Raw genomic sequence first — 18606 nt, 5'->3', positions numbered from 1 at the left:
GCTCACATTTCAGTCACATACTCACATTTGGCTACATGTGCCAAATTGGCATTAAAAGGCATTTAATGTTTTGGGGGAGCATGGGAAATTATTCTGACATTAGACAGATGATACAAAACGAAAGTCAGGCCTGTGGGAGTGCAGAAGGGGTGAGACAGTGTGATACACCTGCTCCTCCAGCCCCAGAAAAACAAAATATCGCTGGGTCTTTTTAGATCCCTTTCATCACAACTGGGCACGTTCTTCAACACAGACAGTTGCGAGTGGGTGCAGTGATTGCTGTGAACATGACACTCATTTGTACTTCAGAATTCCAACCCAAGTCATAAAGCTACAATTCACCTGAAACAGGCAGGTGCACTGGCCACCCTTTACAGGGTCCTACCCCAAGATGGCAGTAGTTTGATTACCAAGGTAACTGGAACAGTAAGTGATGCAGCACCACTTTCGAGCCATTGCCTCTGGGTTTGTATCAATGTTTATAACTTGATCAAAAACGTATTTTTAAAAAAATATGATTTCAAGCATGATCAAGTATGGAACAATTTAGTGGCAGAAGATGCACAACACTGGATATTGTTCTTATTGAGGTGGCGTCAATTTGTTCACTCAACTCACATTCCATAACAGACAGTTGTAAAAAGTTCTCTCTCCACTGAGCACCTGTGCATATCTTCAGTCCAATATGGGCCTGATTCATTCTAAAGCAAATAACTTCGCCACGAAAATATAATAAACACTCCAACATGTTACCAATCTCTATTTTTCTCAATTTCTAAAACTCCGTTTCTCTTCTTATGAAGACAACAGCTACCTGCATGCCAGAAGGTAATATTGCAGCTGTACAGGACATTGGTTAGGCCACTTTCAGAGTATATTGTGCAACTCTGGTCTCCCTCCTATAGGAAAGATGTTGCAAAACTTGAAAGGGTTCAGAAAAGATTTACAAGGATGTTGCCAGAGTTGGAGAATTTGAGCTATAGGGAGAGACTGAACAGGCTAGGGCTGTTTTCCCTGCGTCAGAGGCTGAGGGTGACCTTATAGAGGTTTATAAAATAATGAGGAGCATGGATAGGGTACGTAGGCAAGGTCTTTCCCTGGGGTGGGGGAGTTCAGAACTAGAGGGCATAGGTCTAGTGTAAGAGCGGAAAGATTTAAAAGGAACCTAAGGGGCAACTTTCTCACACTGAGGAAGATGCATGCATGGAATGACCTGCCACAGGAGGTGGTGGAGTCTGGTACAATTACAACAATTAAAAGGCATCTGGATGGGTACAGGGCAACTCCCATATCCATGGAATTGTTTTCTGCAGTTTCAGTTACCCGCGGTTTACCATGGACCGAGCATATTATAGGGAACATTCCAGAACCAGGAACCGGGGGCTGCTGGGAAGGTAAATCTCCCATTTAAAATGAATGGGTTGATTCCTATCCGTGGTTTCAGGCTTCCGCGGTAGGTCTTGGAACGTATCCCTGCAGGTATGAAAAGAGGGGGGGGGGGGGGGGGGGGGGGGGAGAACTACTGCATATGAACAGGAAGGGTTTAGAGGGACATGGACCAAGTGCTGGCAAATGGGACTAGATTAATTTAATTACCTGGTCGGCATGGATGAGTTAGTCTGAAGGGTCTGTTTCCATGCTGTACACCTCTATAACTCGAAGCACTTAAATTTATTAGGGGATATACACTTGATGATTCTGTGTTCTTGCCACAAATTTTGAAGCAGCAGAAACATATACTGAGACCTCGGGTGTAGATGCAATGTGCCTGCCAGGATATTTTTGCCCACTGATTTATGCCAGGAGCTAAAAATAATCAAAACAGAAGGGCCAATGTCTTGAGATGAGCAAACTGTCCCCCTGTTGAGAGGGCTATCCAACATTTCTCAACAGGACTAAAGAAATTGCTTATTAATGAGTGGTCAGGATTTCACCTTGCTCTTTGCTGTTCCTTCTTATCTGTCTCTATCTATTACATCACCATCACAGCTCCACTAAGCTTCTAATTAGTCCAATGCTTTCCTGAATGAACTTTCATTCTCCATAAAATTCAGCTCATGTCAAGGTTCTGCTACCCACCAAATCTCACTCAACAGCAACAGGCATTTATCATGAGAATATAAAAATCAACAGCCAAAATAAGGAGGCCATTTGGGCTCCCTCGACCCTGTTCTGGAGTCAACAAAATCATGGCTAGTGTGACTGTTGCCTCAAATTCCCATTTCCATCTAATTCCAATAACCACTACCTAGCCTCTCGCTAGAAACTTTCCCCTTAAGGTCTTTGGCTGTGTGCGTGGTCAGCAGCTTCAAGGTTTCGTGTGAGTTGATCAGCGTTGACGCACTCCAATCAGGGCATTAACTTCTGGTTCTAGAGACTGCTGTTGCGCATGGATCTTGGAGGCCCATTCAGCCAGAAAGAGAAGTAACGCTCTTTGTTAGTCAAGAATCTAACTTCCTCAGCCTGAAAAATATCTAATGACCCCAGCTCCACTGCCCTACATTGAAGAAAATTACAAAGTCGCGACCTCTGACAGTAAAAGATTTCTCCCTATCTCTGTCTTCAATTGGACAGCCCTGAATTTTAGACTCTATCTTCTAGTTTTAGTGTCTCCCAGAAGGGGGAACCATCCTTTCGGCATCCACTCACTTAACTCCTCTCAGGATCTTATATCTCAAAGAGATCACCTCTCATTCTTCTAAACTCCATTGGATAATGGCTCAGCCCGCCCAACCTTCTTCATGAGACAATCCCCCTCCAGGTATCAGTTGAGTGAACCTTCTCTGAACCAATTCTAACATACTTACATCCATTGCCAAATAATGAATCTAAAACTGCACTCAGTACGCCAGACTGTAGCACTGCTAATGCTTTATTTAACTGCAGCAAAACATTCCAACTTGTATATTCCAGTTCTCTTGCAATAAACAACAATGTCCCATTTGCCTTCCCAATCACTTCTTTCACCTGCATTCCAACTAGTCTCTTTAGAACAATGAAATATCACAAGGTCTCTCTCAGGAACACTATCAAATAAGATTTGACATTCATCACATGAGATATTAGGACAGGCTTGGGGGAGGCGTTGGGGTAGTGGCATTATCGCTGGACTGTTAACCCAGAGACTCGGGTCATGTTCTGGGGACCCGGCTCAAATTCTGCCACAGCAGATGCTGGAATTTGAATGTAATAAAAATCTGGAATTAAGACTCTAACGCTGACCATAAATTGATTGTTGGAAAAACCCATTTAGTTCACTAATGTCCTTTAGGCAAGGAAATTGCCATCTTTACCCGGCCACATTGCAAGTTCAGACCTACAGCAATATGGTTGACTCTTACCTGCCCTCTGGGTAATTAAGAATGGGGAATAGATGCTGGTATGGCCAGCAAAGCCCTCATCCCATGAATGAATAAGGAAAACAAGAAGTGGACCGAAAGACTATCTAAAGAATTTAGGTGTTAAGGACAACTGCATTGTAGAAGGGGAAAGAAATACAGAACTGGGGAATGGCCTACAGTGCTCAAGAACCAACCAACTGAAGCAAAATCACTACTTGTTAGACATTTCTACAAAGACTATGAGACCCAGATGGTGGCTCTGTCCTTGGGTGGAGTTTAATGCAGCCTTCAGCATTAACCCTTTCAGAACCATTATCTATAAAACAGGCTTCTTTGTGACAGTTACAGAATCATGCTCACCTGCACCACATCAAGCTGTTGAGGTAAAATTCGCAGAAAATCGTCAGGCAGGTTACCGAGTAATGGCGGATTCCAATTCCGATAGCGTGCTTTCGAGTGGTTCCCACCAGAGCTTTGTGCGTCAACCCTGGGGTCACAATGGAATAACCAGGAATGTAACTCCAACTTTGACATGCTGCTTTGTGTACACATCCATGTGATATTGCAAAGAATTACAAAATGTCAAAATGAGCGTACATCGGTGGTAAGGAGAAGATTCTTAGGGACAGAATTTCCTCGCATTTGGAAAAGAATGGACTTATTGGGGATAGTCAGCATAGCTTTGCGCAGGGGAGGTCTTGGCTCATAAATTAGATCGAGTTTTCTTGGACAAACTGACAAAGGTGATTGATCAGGGTAGACCAACTGATGACGACTCCATGGGCTTTACTAAAGCATTTGACAAGGTCCCTTATTTGGCTGGTCCAGAAGATTAAATCACTTGAGCTTCATCGGAGTTGGTGAGTTGAATACAATATTGGTTTGATCAAAGAAGATGGAGGGTAGTTTTTCTGACTGGGGGTCTGTGACTAGTGGTGTTCTGCAAGGATCAGTTCTGGGACCTCTGTTGTTTGTAACACATATATGAAAATGTAGGTGGTCTGATTAGTAAGTTTGCAGACAACACAATAATTAGCGGTGTTCTGGATAATAAGGAAGATTGTCAAAAGATTCAGCAGGATATAGATCAGTTGAAATGTTCTGGGCCAAGGAGTAGAAGATGGAATTTAATCCAGACAAGTGTGAGGTGATGCATTTTGGGAGGTCAAATGCAAAGACAAAGTATACAGTAAACGGCAGGATCCTCAGGAACATTGATATACATGGGGATCTTGGGTTAAAAGTCCAAAGTTCCCAGAAAGTGACAACACAAATAGATAAGGTGGGATACTGCATGCTTACTTTCATCAGACAGGGCATTGAGGATGAAAGTTAGCAAGTCAATTGCAGCTGTATAAAACTTCAGTTGGGCCACATTTGGAGTACTGTGTGCAGTTCTAGTTACCACACTACAGGAAGGATTTGGAGAGGGTGCAAAAGACGTTTACCAGGATGTTGCCTGGATTGGAGTGTATTAACTATAAGGAAAGGCTGGACAAACTTGGATTATTTTCACTAGAGCATCAGAGACTATGTAGCGACCTGATAGAGGTTTATAAAATTATGAGAGGGATGAATGGATAGGAGGAGTCTTTTTCCCAGGATGGAAATGTCAAATACTAGAGGGCATAGGATTAAGGTAAGAGGGGGCAAGTTTAAAAGGAGATCTCTGTTTTTGCACAATGCCTGGGGTGGTGGCAGAAGCAGGTACCACAGCAATGTTTAAGAAACAGTTAAATTGACACACGAACAGTCAGAGGTAGAGGGAGATGGACCGTATGTAGGCAGATAGGATGAGTTTAGAATAGCATGGTGGTCGGCACAAATGTGATGGACTGAAGGGCCTGTTCCTGTGCTGTATTGTTCTCTGTCAAGCTTAGAAACAGGCCATTCAGGCCAACTAATCCATGCTAGCGGTTATGCTCTATAAATCTCTTCTCATCCCTTTGTCTTTCAGTACACCAGTGACACTACATCACCTTCCATCAGCTGCAGCTACACTCTGGTTATGTGACAGGTTTTCACTGATGCTGATTATGCAATCCTGATGTAATAAGCTTAAGGAAAAATCCTATCACCAGGAAGTGAAGTTGTCAACAGGAAATGTTGCACAAAGGGACTCCAGAACAAGAGTGGTCTTCAGGTGAAGCAAATTTGCAGGGGTGAATGACAATGCAACACTTGATGAAATTCGGTCCCCAATTTAAAGTAATACATTCTTGCCCTTGTCTTTATGTAGTACTTCATTATTTGTGGCAATGCAGTTAAATAGCAAGGTCTGTTGTAATTTGGTAAAGAGTTGGTTGGAGCTTATAAAAGTCTCTTCAGTATAAGCTGAAGAACTGGGAGATACAAAACCAAGAACTAAACGCTACCACTGGCACAACAATATAATTACAGCATGACACACTTACACAGGATCTTTCCATTATACACTGGGATGTAAGGGTTTATAATGAAACAGTGAAACAAAAGTGCGATGACAACACGAAAAAAAGTAAGGTTTTTTTATAGAAAGTGACTGCGTAAGTAAGAGCTATAATATATTTATAGTTATGAATTTTGCTTTACAACACACTTCTGTTCAAACAGTGACTGCCCTCTGATTGCAGCTTGTATTTGGAAAGTCTTTGCACATAGGAGCAGGCAACTTAGTTGAAATGAACAGCATTGACCCAATTAAACCAATGCTGGATAAGCACATGATGGAGAAAGGAATAAAAGGGAAATGCAGATTAACTGAAGTAGGTATGATAAGGTTCATTGTGGAGCATTAACCAATTACAACTCCAATTTAAAGTCTTACACTCTTGCCTTTATTTTTAGACAACAACTTTTTTTTATAATAATTAAATAAAAAGCAAAATTGCTGCGACTTGGAGTTATTCAAAGCCACTAAGCTTCCTTTCAGTTCAAGCTGAGGAACTTGAAGATGCAAAGCAGAGGACTAGATACCAATGACACACTGGGATGTGGACATCACTAACAAGGCCAGTATTTATTGCCCATCCCTGGCTGTTCCGGGGGAAGGTGGTGGTACGCTGGATCATTAACTGCTGCAGTCATTGGGATGTCACGCCATCCAGAGTGCTATCGGGAAGGGCGTTTCAGGATTTAGACCCAGCAACGCTGCCAGGCTTTGCAACATCATCCAATTCCTATAACATCCAAACTGTGACTTCCCCACAAGAAAAATAATAAAACGGATTTCAAAATGACGACCAGATACTTCAGTGGTATTGGCCACCAGCTACCATAACTATTGTTAGTTATGATTCAAACTGAAGGAGAAGTGACCTCTCTGTTCACCTAGTTCAGTAAAGAGGGATCTGACATTGAAGGATTGCTGAATCCAAAGCAATTTAAAGAACACTGAATATTGGCAAATGGTGTAATGTCACTCAAAATCCAGGAGGTGGCCTTGGTGCCACTCTGGTGTTGACTGAAAGATAGTGTAAATGGACGTTGGGCCATTTTTACAGTTTCAAGCTGGCAAAGTGTCACCCACATGAGCCCACATCCTAAGCCAAGGCAGAGTGTGTGACTGTTGACGATAATTGTGCTGCTTACCGTCGAGGTGGCAGTGGGGGGAGCTGCGGATAACCCTGGTCAAAAACATGCGTGTCATAGGCAGGAGGAGAGTACACAGGAGGAGGCTCTTCATCAGAACTGTCCGGTTCTAGCGTTCTCTCCAAAATCTGGATGAGGGAAAAGGAGAAAATGCAAGTTAAGGCTTATGCAAAATTTTACCAGACTGCATAATTCCCTGTCCACATTAAAACAAACACTGCCTAGTTTCGAACAGCCTTCAGCTAAAATTTGCAAATATCTGTGAAAGGGGCATCTCCAGAAATAATACCCTTACTTAACAAGCCAAGTTTGAAACATCACTAACAGATCATTCCTCATCTTTTTAAAATACAATGCAAATTTGTGTCTTCATAATTGAAGCCTTTCAAAACCCCAATATCATTTTGGTGAATAGGTATCCTATTCCCACCCTTGGCCAACCTACCCTCTCCATTTGTGGGATTGAAAACTGACCCCAATACTCAAACTGCCGCGTGATCAATGCTTTACACCTGAAGCATATTTCTTTTGCCATTCGTTCCAGGCTCTTTGAAACAAAAGCCTTTTTGATGACCTTCTGTTCCTGGGCCCTGGCTTTTAGTGTTTTGAATATATAGTCTTCCAAACTACATTGCAAACTGCTGGAAGACCAATCTCTTGCTATTTAGAAAATATACTGATACACCATTCTCAGAATACCTCACACATTCCCGTATTAAACTCCTTATGCTGTAGATTTGTCTAATCACTACATGCCTTTGCACTTCCTATTCCTACACAGAATCATGACCACCTTAGGGGAAAATAAATTCCCATTTCACTCTCAAAAATGCAACTACCTAGTTTTAACCTTCCATTTGTCACAATACTTCTGCAACCTCCACTAATCTCTTCAATCACATCCACATTTGATATTCTGGTGTCCACTAAAATGATTAGTCTCTCTCAATTCAGAGATGGCTTCTGTTCTGGCCCTCATCACTCATTACCTTAAATGTCGAAGGGACATAAGCTTGCAGAGATATGACAGACAATCGATTTGGCCATTCACCACCAGATCAGATTGGACCACATAAAGCACCATTATATCCTAGTCTCATCAGCTAAAAAAATGGTCCCTATTCCAGAATCATCTGGAATGCAAAGATAACCTCCAAACTTCTTTTCTCTATTGCAAACCACCTTCTCCTAGATCTTGCACTCCTATCCTTAACAAATACAAGGAGATTGTAAAATCTTTTTAGCACCAAGATTGAGAACAACTGATCAGCTGCCTCTACAAATTACACCCATCCATCAGAGCAAACATTCCCTCAGATTCTCTGCATCCTCTCCCATTTCTCCAAGCTTACTGCATCCTGGTGACCCACCTTTTGTTCTCACGACAGTTTTTGTTCAAGACGTGCCTCAGGTGCTGACCACTTCTGTAGTCACCCTTCCCCCACCCTCAGAAAGACAACCTGAACTCTTGCAAATTGTCAACCCATGTCTTCTCTAACGTGGTTGAACAATCTGTCAGTTCTCAAATGTATGCTCACCTCTCCCAGAATTTCATGTTTGGTTCAGATTTAGATTTAGATTTAGATTACTTACAGTGTGGAAACAGGCCCTTCGGCCCAACAAGTCCACACCGCCCTGCCGAAGCGTAACCCACTCATACCCCTAACATCTATATCTACCCCTTACCTAACACTATGGGCAATTTAGCATGGCCAATTCACCTGACCTGCACATCTTTGGAGTGTGGGAGGAAACCGGAGCACCCGGAGGAAACCCGCGCAGACATGGGGAGAACGTGCAAACTCCACACAGTCAGTTGCCTGAGGCGGGAATTGAACCCAGGTCTCTGGCGCTGTGAGGCAGCAGTGCTAACCACTGTGCCACCGTGCCGCTCACTTCCATTAGCTTTGCCCCCCCACTGCCAACGGTACTGAAGTGGTTCTTATCCAAGTCACAAATTGCAGCTCATGAGAGTGTGAAAAAGGCGAACCTCCCTCCCTGGCCAGTCTGCAGTGTTTGATATGAATGACCACATCATGAATCTTTCAATGCCTCTCCATTATTGTCCAGGTGGCTGGGACTTGGTCCAGTTCTTGTTCATGCAGTCATAGCCAAAGAATCAATTGCAATGACTTCCTTTTCTACTCTTGCTCTATTACCACAAGCACCTTCCCATGGATTGATTCATGTTTCCTGCTAATTCTCACTGCCCTTCAACAACATAAACCAAAAACACGTAACTCATCACGCACATGCTGAAGAAACCCGTTTGTATCTTACCAGTAACACCTCTCAACTCTGCTGAATGACCTGAAATTATTTGTCTGCTTCTCCAGTATTGAGTGTGGGATACATAATGTTTTTTCTCCAATTAAATATTGGGAAAACGGAGGCTATTGTTTTTGGTCACCATCACAAACTCTGTTACCTACCGACCGCTCCTATCAGAGTTGTTAGCAACAAGGCTATTCTCAACCTTGCTATCATATTTGTTTCTGAAATGGACTTCTGACCACTTATTTGCATCATCACAAAAACTGCTAAAACCACACAGCAGTGGTTTCCTCTAGCCGTGACTGGTCAAGGTTGTTCCTCCCACATTCTACGATCTGTAAATATTAAATCATCTTAAACTCTAGAACCTGTGCGTTAATTTTCACCAAGTCTTGTTCATCCCCCACTACTGTACTTGCTAGGACCTCAGCTGGATTCCAGTTGTATAACATGAATCTTTACATTTTCATTGTTGTTTTCAAATCCTTCCATGACCTCATCCCACTTCATCTCTGGAATCTTCTCCCATCCTACAACCTTTTGAGATACCTGCACACCTTCAATTCTGGCCTCTTAAGTTTTCCTAATTTTGATCACTTCACCATTGGTGGCTATGCCTGTAGTTGCTTTGACCCTAAAATTTGGGGTTCCCTCCAAATCACTCTTTCCTCCTTTACAATGCTCATCAGAACCAACTTCGTTGACTAACCTTTTGATTATTTGCCCCAAGATGTCCTTATGTAGCTTGATCTAAACTTTGTGATGTCAAGGCATGTTCAAGTTACTGTGTTAAAGTTGTTGTATAAATAGAAGGTATCATTATCTTCTAACAAGAAATATCTGCAGATTGATCAGTAAATGATAAAAGAACATGGAAACTGGGAACAGCAGCAGGCCATTCAGCCTGCTTGTCATTCAAGTAGATCATGACTGATCTTTGACTTCAACACCTCTTTCCCGCATTATCCTTGTATAGAGTTACAGTTCAACACAACAGAAACAGACCCTTTGGACCAATTTGTCCATGCTAACCAAATATCTGAAATTAATCTAGTCCCCATTTGCCAGCGTTTGGCTCATATGCCTCGAAACCCTTCCTAGTCATCTACCCATCCAGATGCCTTTTAAATGTTGTATTTGTATCAGCCTCTACTTTTTCCTCTTGCAGCTCATTCCATACACGCTCCACCCTCTGCGTGAACAAGTTGCCCCTTACGTCCCCTTTATATCTTTCCCCTCTCACCTGAAAGCTATGCTTTCTAAGTTTTGGACTCCCCTACCCTGGGAAAAGTCTGTGGCTATCCAACCTATCCATATCCCTCATGACTTTATAAACCACTATAAAAGGTCACCCACTCAGCCTCTGGCGCTCCAGTATCCTCTTGATAGCTTTAATATCAATAGATCTACTAATCTCTGACAGGACTATACTCAGCTCTTTGGGATAGAGAATTCCAAAGATTCACCATCCTCTGAATAAAACTATTCCTCCTCATCTCAGTCCTTAATGTTCTCACTCTTATTCTGTTACGTGTTCCTTGGTTTTAGAACCCTCTCTCCCCGCAGCCAGGGGAACTATCCTTCTTGTAAGAGCCTGCAAGAATTGTGCATGTTTCAATGTGATAACCTCTCATTCTTCTAAACTCCAGAGAATAGAGACCCGGTCTGTTCAATCCCACCTCACAGGACCATCTCACCATCCCAGGGATCAGTCTGGTGAATCTTTGTTGCTCTCCCTTTACTGCAAATATATCATTTCTTAAGTAAGGAGATCAAAACTGCACAAAAATATTCTTGATGTGGCCTCACCAAGGCTTTGAACAATTGCTACAAGAGTTCTTTACTACAGAGTAACATTACAGGTAAACATACCTGCATGTTATATTTTCATGTTGAAACACCAGGACCTCAATAGATACCTGGGAAAGACACCTGTTAAATCCTGCTGAAGAGAGATTATTCACTTTATTGCAGGACTGTCTCAAAAATTACCAACACCTCCCCAGGTTACCTCCAATTCTGTGCCCACTTATTTTTCAAATTAATGTCTGCTTGAAGTCCTTGGTAATTTGATCATAAAATTTATTACTACTGAGACATATGCATATTAAACATTCCTTTCCAAAGCCCCAGGCTCATTAACTTCAAATCAGAAACCAGAAAATAATTGGGACGTACTTGCCTGGGCCTCTTAACTGCATAGGTTTGAAAAGCTACAATTTATACACTCAAGGGTTTCCAAAGTTTAGTCCCCACCTCAATCATGGACATTTCATTCCAGCAGAGCCACCTTTTTAATGAAACTGTGAATGCGGAGAATGTGAAATAAGAACAGCAAAATACTGATAACACACCATAGGTCAGTCAACAGCTCTGTTAAAGAAGGCAAAAGTGAGTACTGCAGATGCTGGAAATCAGAGTCTGGATTAGAATGGTGCTGGAAAAGCACAGGGGTCAGGCACCATCTGAGGAGTAGGGAAAAGAAAAAAAAAATCGATGTTTTAGGCAAAAGCCCGTCATCACGTCAATTTTCCTACTCCTCGGATGCTGCCTGACCTGCTGTGCTTTTCCTGCACCACTCTAGTCTAAGCTCTGTTAAAGAAACATGGACTATAACATTTGCCAGAACTTAATGCCAACTTGTCAACCTGATCTTTCTCTTTACAGTTTCTGATGAGCCCACTGTGTCCTTCCAACAATTTAAAATTTTACCCAGTCCCACATGGTGCTCACTCTTTGCATGAGAACGCTTCCTGGTATCAATCCTAAATCTGTTGTAAACATTTTAACCCTGAGTATTGCTGAAAAATAGACATGCCATTGGCATTTTACATCTTGCTCTGATCGGGACAATGCATAAATGCCAGATTTTAAAGGGAGCAACAAGGTATACTGCATGGAACAAAAGGTGCTGATTGTTTGATTAGTTAACTTGTTTTTCAATTCATTCTTGAGATCTGGTCTGCAGTGGCTGGGCCAGCCTTTATTGTTCATCCTGCGCTGCCCTTAAGGTGGTAATGGTGAACTGCCTTCTTGAACTGCTGCAGTTCATTTGGTGTCCACAGTGCTGATAGTGAGGGAGTTACAGGATCCAATGACAACGAAGGAATGGCAGTGTACTTCCAAGGCAGGATGGCTTGGAAGGAAACTTGCAGATGGCGGTGTTTCTATTTATTTGCTTCCCTCCTCCTGGATGGTCGTGGTGGTGGGTTTAGAAGGTGGAAGAGTACTGGTTCATTAGCTGAGGTGTAGTGGTAGGTGGGAACCAGTAGAAGGTTGGTCTGCCAAATGTCTGACCTGATGCCAGGAGACTTAATGTAATCTGGAATCAATATTGAGTGCTTCCAGAGAACTCCCTTCATGTGTACACCACTTCCTCCAAATTGACTCTTGCATTTACAGAGGGCCTCATTTTGCTAAAAGGTGTCAATTCAGTTAACAAAATGAATGGCTTTGAAACAGTCCCAATTGTTATATAAACATCGATGTAAATATATATTTTCATGTGAATAGTTTATAATCCAGAGGTGAACCATAAACATTTCCTCAGGTATTTTCCTGCAATCAGAGAAGTCCATTGACTTTAAAATTGAGCATTCATTAGGTTGATATTTCAGGTTGATAGTTAATGTGTGTACACACACTGCAATCTATCAACCTGCCATCAATGGATTTCCCCAAAAAGACTGTCAGTGTCACTGTCTGTTTGATGTTTAAGAGGTAACCAGTCATTCAGGCCCACTTTCTGGGGTTGATCCACATTCCAATTAAACTGACCAGGTCGAATGGGAGGTGTGGTACTGGAGTGGTTCTCGGATTAGTCTGGCAATCCGATGGGCTTGACAAGTAGTTCAGGAAACCAGGACAAATCCCACTATGGCAGTGAGAGTGTTTGGACGGAGTTGAAAAGAACATTGCAGAAGTAGAACCTATATTGGCTGTTGACAAAAAAGTGACCAACAAACAATAAGGTTGTTGTCAAATATCCAACAGTATCTTTAATGCATGTCAGGCAGGTAAATTTACCACCTGAACTCCGGGCCCACAGCTGTCTGAAATGGCCGAGCAAGCTGGTTCTATCAAATCCCCATCTTCTGATGCCAACGCGCAATGGGCAGTAAATGCCGGTCTTTGCAGTAACAGTCACACCCAGGAACGAAGAATGTTGTTTTGAAATTCCGAATGAGTCTGGGAAATTTGACACACTTTGACAATTGAAATTATCCTACAATTACACGTAACGAGAATTATAGCAATCATTTGCATCAGTCTTTCAAAAGAAGAGGATTGCCCAAAGTCCATCGACCAGCACACTCTGGAGGCAGTGATTGTTAATGTCACTCAAGTGAAATACTGAAAGCTTTCTCAGTCAAACATGACCTTCCCTCCAGTAGTCCACATGCAGTCTGCAGCACATACAGAAGATCCCCAGTTCACACAGTCTGCAGTAAAGGTCTCCAACTCTACTCTTCCACATGCCTTGGTTCCGTTAATAAACATTTTTGTAAAAGATACTAGAGTCAGCTCAACCTGCAGCCATGACCAGCTTAAGTGCTTTTTTAAAAAATCATTCTTTTGATGTGGGTATTACTAGGCAGGCCAGTATTTATTGCCCATCTCCAATTACCTTGGTGGTAGTGAGCTTGACCCACTGTGGCCCCTGAGATGTTGATACACCAACACAACTGTTGGTAATGGAGCTCCAGGACTTCGGCCCAGCAATAGGGGAGGTATGACGTTATCATTCCAGCAGACGGTCTGAAACTTGGAGGGGAACCTGCAGATGGGGCTGTTCCCACGTGCCATTAAACTTCTGGGCGGTAGAGGTTGTGGTTTCGAAAAGTGCCAGGCTGAAGCAGGTTTGGTGAGTTATTGCAGTGCCTCCTGTAAACAGTGCACTCTGCTGCCACCACGCATTAGTGGTGAGGGGAGTGAACGTTAAAATGGTGAATAGGTGCCAAATCAAGCAGGCTTTGTCGTGCTCAATGGTGTCAAGTTTCACCAGTGTTGCTGAAGCTGGTGAATGTAAGTATTCCCTCACACCCCTGTCTTACACCTTGTAGATGTGGACAGGCACCAGGGAGACGGGTCATATTACTCAACAGAGAATTCTGAGCTTCTGACCTGCACTTAGCGCCACACGGCTCATCCAGCTCAGTTTCTGGTCAGTAGTAATCCCAAAGATATTCATACTGGAGGATTCAGCAATCATAATAGAATTAAATATTGCAGGACAATGGTTAGCTTTTCTTATTGGAGTTGCTCATTGCCTGGCTCTTGTGTGGCCAAAATGTCACTTGCCACAAATCAGCCCAAACCTGGATATTGTCCAGGTCTTGCTGCAAACAGACACAGATTATTTAAGTGTCTGAGGAGTTGTGAATGGTGCTGAAAACTGTGCAATCAGAAAACATCCCCACTTTTGATCTTACAGAGGAAGGAAGCCGCTGATGTTGTTTGATCTTGGGTACTACCCGGAGAAACTCCCACAGTGACATTCTGGGACTGAGATGGCTGGCCTCCCACAGTCACAACCATCTTCTTGTGCGCTGGGTATGACACTAGCCAGTTGGGTATGTTTTCCTGCCAATTCCCACTGACTCCCAGTTTGCGAGGGCAGCTTGAAATCACACTCAGGTCAGCTGTTGCCTTAATGTTGAGGAGAGTCACTCACACCTCACCTGTGTAGTTCAGCTCTTCTGTCCATGTTTGGACCACGACTCTAATAAAATCAGGAGTGGAGCGGTCTCAGCCCGAAGGGATATATGTTAGATATATGAACAGAAGTACCCAAAAGTGGAGTGGAGTCTGAAATAATGAATGGTCTTGGTTAATCTGCAACCAGAACACAACCTTTGCACTTCAGCATTCGCTTTGCAGTTCCTAACAAGTGTGTGCTTGGCTCAGTTGGTGCCCCTCTCACTGCTCAATTAAGGGTTCAGTCCCTTCTTGAGTCTACAATCTAGACTGAAGATTCAGTACAGTAACAGAAGGAATGCTGTCATCTTGGGGGCATCAGATGAGAGGCTGATCAGAGTCCATTCTGATAGAGCAAGCAAGTTCACTTGGTATTCTGGCCAATAACCATTCCTCTTAAACACCTCCAAAAACTAGACTCAGGGGCAACTGATTTTGTATTTTGAGAGACCTTAGCCTACGCAAAACGGTGACACAACAACCATAGCTGCATTTCAAAATAATTCACTGTATGTGAAGTACTTTGGGGAGTGTTGGTGAGCTTACTAAGGAGCTGTTTGCAAATTGGCTGCTATGTTTCTGACTGTACAACAGCAATTGTATTTCAAAAGTTAAAATCGCACAACACCAGGTTATAGTCCAAGAGGTTGATTTGGAAGCACTAGCTTTCGGAGCACAGCTCCTTCATCAGATACCTGACAAAGGAGCAGCGCTCTGAAAGCTAGTGCTTCCAAATAAACTTGTTGGACTATAACCTGGTGCTGTGAGATTTTTAACTTTGTCCACCCCAGTCCAACACCGGCTCCTGCATATCACTTCAAAAGTAGTTCATCAGGCATAAACACTTCCAGTCGTCCTGATTTTCTAAATGGTGCCAAAGAAATATAACTTTCTCTTTTAACTGTAACTTCATTCCTGAAACAGCTGGAGCTCAAATTATTATGGATTCGTGATAGTTCTGCTTTTCCCAATTTTAGCTTTATCTGTTGCTCCTTTTTGCAAAAGTCCTTTCTGAAACTCCTCCACAATTTTATCACCAGCAGTGCACCTTCTATCAACCAACAGCTACACAGTTAACTGTTTGACTCAGCCTGCTTCTATGTATTGTGAGGATTCATGATGACACTATGGCTTTAAGAGACATATTTTGTTCTAGATTCTTCATGAAGGAAGGTTGAGATCAGAGTTGGTGATCGGTCTGCTTCAAAAAGCATAAAGTTAACAGCTTGTATGGGCTAAGGTTGGAGCAATAGAAACAGCTTAATGAGTGGGTCAAGCTCCCACAGAACTGGGATTTTCAGGTTTAGTTTTCAGTAGCAGTCGCTGGGGTCTTGAAGCTGGGTTTGGAAATTGCAGTACAACTCTCTCGGCTACTCTCCCTCAGAATTCTGTTGTGATGTTTTTTCTCCTGAACTACAGAATTGTCTGAGAGACAATCTATTTTACTGAATTTGCCTTTGTCAAGGGGTGTGTCTATGGAACGTTACTACGTTGGAGCAGTTACTGTTTAGTAGTAAAATAAAGTATCATTCAGTTAAATTTTCCTAGAGACTTAATTATTCCAGTTTCTTCATTCTTTTGCTGTATTTTACTTACAGTGTAGGAATAAAGTATGTTTTGCTTCAAGTCTGATGGATTGACCAATCAAATTGCATCTGAAATGCAACGCTTTACACTTAGGGTCTAGACAATCTTCTGAATATATTGAGGGGGTTTGGTCTGATCCATAACATTCTTTTTGAGTAAAACATTCTAACTTCCTCTGTAGCCTCAATGCATTCCTTTTTTAAATATTTATTTTGAAGTAATTCACAGAGGACATTGAGACTGCATGGAAGAGTTAGGCCCCAAATCCAGTATGGGCCTTCCTTAGTTTAGTGAATAATTCCCCGATTTCTTAAAGTGATTTGGGTTGATCCCAAATCACGTAAAACAGGAACAGAAGGAAGGGAGGAAGAAGAGTTCAACAGAGAATTGTCATCCCTGGGGCCTGGATGTGCAAAAACAAAGTGCTGAGTTCCTGTGTCTCCCATCAGATGATGGCACAGTTACGGAACTGGAATTTACACTCGCTGGCCCGAGACACTGAGACTGACAGAAACTCAGTCTTTTCAAGACGGCCCTTGAGATAGCTTCAAAAGAATTGCTGTCTCACAAATGGAGATTATGCGATTGAAGCTCTTCCAAAATTCTTACTATAAACATCATGAGGGAGAGGGGTGCTGATATTTCTGTTGTCATTTTTGCTAATCCAAGACAGGTGCTTTGTTCTGTTTGCTCAGTAGAAATTTTCAGATTACAAAGAAGGAATGTGTGGCAGCCTTAGGGCTGTTTAAAGGGGAGAACCTCATTAATTGGTTACATAGAATCACTACAGTGTGGAAACAGGCCATTCGGCCCAACAAGTCCACACCAACCCTCTGAAGAGTAAGCCACACAGACCCAATCCCCATTACTCTACATTGATGAAGGAGCATCGCTCCGAAAGCTAGTGTGCTTCCAATTAAACCTGTTGGACTATAACCTGGTGTTGTGTGATTTTTTAGCTTTGTACACCCCAGTCCAACACCAGCATCTCCAAATCATAAGTATTAACCAATGAACAAGAATGGTTAAAATCGTACAAAGGAAATCTTATGCTGTTATTTTGTCAGGGAAAGCTCATCAGCCGCCCATAATTAACTGTGAATCAAACTTACCCCGGAAAGAGAAACCAAAACGCATTTCAATCAGGGCAGATGAGAAGGCCTGAACAATTGGGCCCTCACTTCTAGCTACGCACTTCCTTCTCCAACAAGTCTTGAAGGAACCTGGTCCTCAGGCTGGGATGTTGGAGATGGAGATACAGTCAGATTTCTTCCCTATCCTCCGATGATCTGAAGAGATGGTGATGGAGCTCCTTTATGTGGAGTCACTATGACCTGTGATCACCTGTGAGATGTGTGGGGCGGGCATCACCTGGTTACAAGACAAGCAAGGGAAGCACCGATGCCACAACATTAACACGCAGGGACCAGCTCTTTCCTGTAAATCCCACGGTGCTTTCGAGTCTTGGAGGAGTCTTACAGACCTCTGCATGCTGTTCATATACTTCAGTGATTCCAAGTCTACTTATTGCAACTGGACCAAGCGATGGGATCCAGGGAATATGGGAGCTGCTAGCAGAAAAGCAACCAATGTTCATCGAGCTAGTCCAGTAGTTTGATGCATCAATAATGGAGTTCTTGATTGATCACGGCAAACAACGTCTAGTAATATAAAAGCGTGATGCAAGTAGAGTCCCAATGATTAAGAGCTTTCAACACCACCTTTGATTTACATTGCAGTCCTATTACAGACAACTATCCCGTTCATTGACTCAAACCAAAATTTGACACAGACTCATGTGAGGACGTATAGGGAGGCAAATAACCAGAAATGTGGTCAAAGTAAGTCTTGAAGAAGGAGAAGGAGGCAGAGAGATTTTGCAAAGGAATTCCTGAGGTGAAGTATGGTCAGGTGACGTCCATTCACACTGGAGAAATTAGAAGTGGGTTTGTGCAAGTGGCCAGAATGAGAATATCACTGTAATCTCAGAGAACTGTACAGAGACATGGAGAACTGAAGCAACGGAGGATCGGCAAACAAGGATGAGATATTTAAAAGTGAAATATTGTTTGACAGGAATGAGTTTAGTGTAGATCTAAAAGCGCAGGATGAAGGGTAAAATTGAACACAGCCAGCA

The 18606-nt window shown here is 42.6% G+C and overlaps 1 protein-coding gene across 2 annotated transcripts in view; it reads right to left on the bottom strand.

Annotated features, from left to right (window-relative positions):
* The window catches only part of cuedc1b (CUE domain containing 1b), a 158100-nt gene that overhangs the window by 23383 nt on the left and 116111 nt on the right, over positions 1 to 18606 (bottom strand). For both annotated transcript variants that reach the window (XM_072589812.1, XM_072589813.1), the window contains exons 3-4: positions 6912 to 7039; positions 3702 to 3828 (exon numbers count right to left, since the gene is read on the bottom strand). In XM_072589812.1, coding sequence (XP_072445913.1) covers positions 3702 to 3828; positions 6912 to 7039 — 255 coding nt within the window. The remainder of the gene's footprint in view (positions 1 to 3701; positions 3829 to 6911; positions 7040 to 18606) is intronic.

Source organism: Chiloscyllium punctatum, chromosome 19 (genome assembly GCF_047496795.1).
Source record: "Chiloscyllium punctatum isolate Juve2018m chromosome 19, sChiPun1.3, whole genome shotgun sequence".
Taxonomy (NCBI): Eukaryota; Metazoa; Chordata; class Chondrichthyes; order Orectolobiformes; family Hemiscylliidae; genus Chiloscyllium; species Chiloscyllium punctatum.
This window is presented reverse-complemented; position numbering and strand designations above follow the sequence as displayed.